Source organism: Musa acuminata, chromosome BXJ2-7 (genome assembly GCF_036884655.1).
Source record: "Musa acuminata AAA Group cultivar baxijiao chromosome BXJ2-7, Cavendish_Baxijiao_AAA, whole genome shotgun sequence".
Taxonomy (NCBI): domain Eukaryota; kingdom Viridiplantae; phylum Streptophyta; class Magnoliopsida; order Zingiberales; family Musaceae; genus Musa; species Musa acuminata.
The window spans coordinates 24,017,797-24,020,000 of NC_088344.1; the positions used below are offsets into that span (position 1 = coordinate 24,017,797).

The window sequence follows — 2,204 nt, forward strand, 5'->3', positions numbered from 1 at the left end:
AAATCTCCTTTTCAGGGAGGAGTGTTAATGTCGCTGGATAACCCGAAAACTGTATCGAAAACCTTGCAAGTAAAGATCACAACATGGATCCAATAAACTTGCGCGTGATTTAACAATTGATGACTTCTAGCAGTAGGACCTAAAGATGTCGGCAGGCCTGCAACTACTAGCTACCAAGTGACACGCGTGCAATTAGCATAACAACGTCACATCATGATTTCATTAGCAACTCTCTTTTCCAATCACTCTCACCTGCGGTCCTTTTATCTTGCTCATTAAGCATTCAGTACGTGATTAAATATAAGTTGGAGAAAGATATTTATGTAGAGAATCGCACGTATACCAATCTTCCGGATTTACCTAACCCTGTTTCTTTATGTGCCACGGAGTTACAGACCGGCACGTACGTTGACGATCACCAACCTGTTGACCAGCTTGTCGTCATGCGCCAACATTTATATTATATATCCATAATGGATAAAAAAGCTAATAAGGCTTAATCTTAGCCAATAGCATTGACACTGCAGGTTTCGTAAAGTCCACGACACCGCGTCACGTGGGACGCGAATGCAGGCAACGCGTCGTGGCATGCGCGAGGGGCGTTACGTGGCTCAACCAAGATGGGTGGTGGCTACGTGGCCAGGTTTGGCCTGGTCTGGCAAGGCGGACCCCACGCAGCTTCGTTTTCTTAAATATGTCATTTAGCGGTTGGAGTATATGCTCGGAACCCCTCCTCGTGAACTCCAATAGGGGGTTTTGTTCCCTGAAGCGCCCCACGCCGCGCTGTCATTTTTCCCCCGTAAGCGCTCGGTTTCTACGGCACTCTAAAAGATGAGGAACGCGTGTCGCGTGTCTCCCCACGGCACACGTCATGATTCTCGCACGCGTGTCATCCCCGACGCGTCTGGTACGACGCGCTCCACTGGGCGGTCCGAAAGCGACGCGTCAGCCCCGCCGGGGCCACCACCGCAAGAGCTCCACCGTGTCGGCTCCCACCGCGGGCCCCCCAGGCCTGGACGGGACCCTGTCCGAGCTTCGGCTCGCCAACGCGTGTCCAATCGGGTAGGACCCTGTCGGGCACGCCACGTGCCCGGTCGTCGTCAAGTTCCCGTCCTCTCCGTGCGGTTGTTCAGCGATGAGCGTCAGTTCGGGACGAGAAGCCGGGGGAAGCAGCCATTTGGACGGCCAGGATCTCGTGATGGACCGAGTGTCGATATGATTGGCATCCACACCGAGAGGATTAGGACGCCGCAAGAGATTGGTTTACAAATTTCGCGTGGTACAATCATATTTACTCTTTTGGAAAATGTAGAAAATAATTTGTGGATCAGAAGAACACAAGTAGCAATCATAGGACATGCAATATTCCAATTTTGATTGCCAATTTCGGACCCTCAGTGTTGGGAACTTATCACACTGTTTTTATCTTTTTCTTCCTTCAGATACCTTATCTCCAATATTATTTTTTCTCTACTTAGTGATTTACATTTATAAATTTTATATTAATGATCCAATTCCACACCTTTCAATCTTCCAATCATTTTGAGCTAGAAGGTTCGGGATGGGAACCTAAGGCTCTTGTAAATTTGAAAGTTTCCGTGGGGGGAAATCATCAAATATTGTTGAAAAGGATGAGCATGAGAAAACCAAGCATCCATCAGAAAAAATAATTGTACATGTTCAACATCTACAAATCCATAGAATAAACAATACTAATTCAACTGATACCAGCTAATCATGCGATATAAACAATCATGGAATATGCCTCGAGTATTCCCAGTCAAATAATCTGCTCTTTGTTCCAATCACTTCATAATATGATGTCAGAAACTTGCATTTGCCCACGTCCTAATTCACCATGGCCGATCACCTATAAAACGCAAGCCTGAGCGAGTTTTGGCCTCCAACAGGACAAAGTTCTCTTCTATCTTCTTCCTCTTCTTCTTCTTCTCTTTTCACTGTGCATACCCTGCACCATAGAGAATCTATTCCCCAAGAACAAAGATGGCAGCGGAAGAGACGACCCGGAACAATTACGCCCCGTTCACCGGCTATCACCAAGCAGACGACTTCGACGACGAGCTGAGCACTGTAACCACGCCTGCTGTTTATTTAACTGGCCATGCCAACGAGGCCAGATGCCACAACGCGAGCCAGTGGATGTCAGGCCTCCCGCTCGAGTCGGAAGGCGAGGACGCGGACGT

General features: G+C 48.1%; 1 protein-coding gene across 1 annotated transcript in view; it reads left to right on the forward strand.

Annotated features, from left to right (window-relative positions):
• The first annotated feature begins 1,840 nt into the window (after positions 1-1,840).
• The window catches only part of LOC135617447 (uncharacterized), a 1,363-nt gene continuing 999 nt past the window's right edge, over positions 1,841-2,204 (forward strand). The window contains exon 1 of the mRNA XM_065117650.1: positions 1,841-2,204. This exon is cut by the window's right edge and continues 524 nt beyond it. Within this exon, the coding sequence (XP_064973722.1) occupies positions 2,005-2,204 (200 nt within the window). The 5' untranslated portion in view covers positions 1,841-2,004.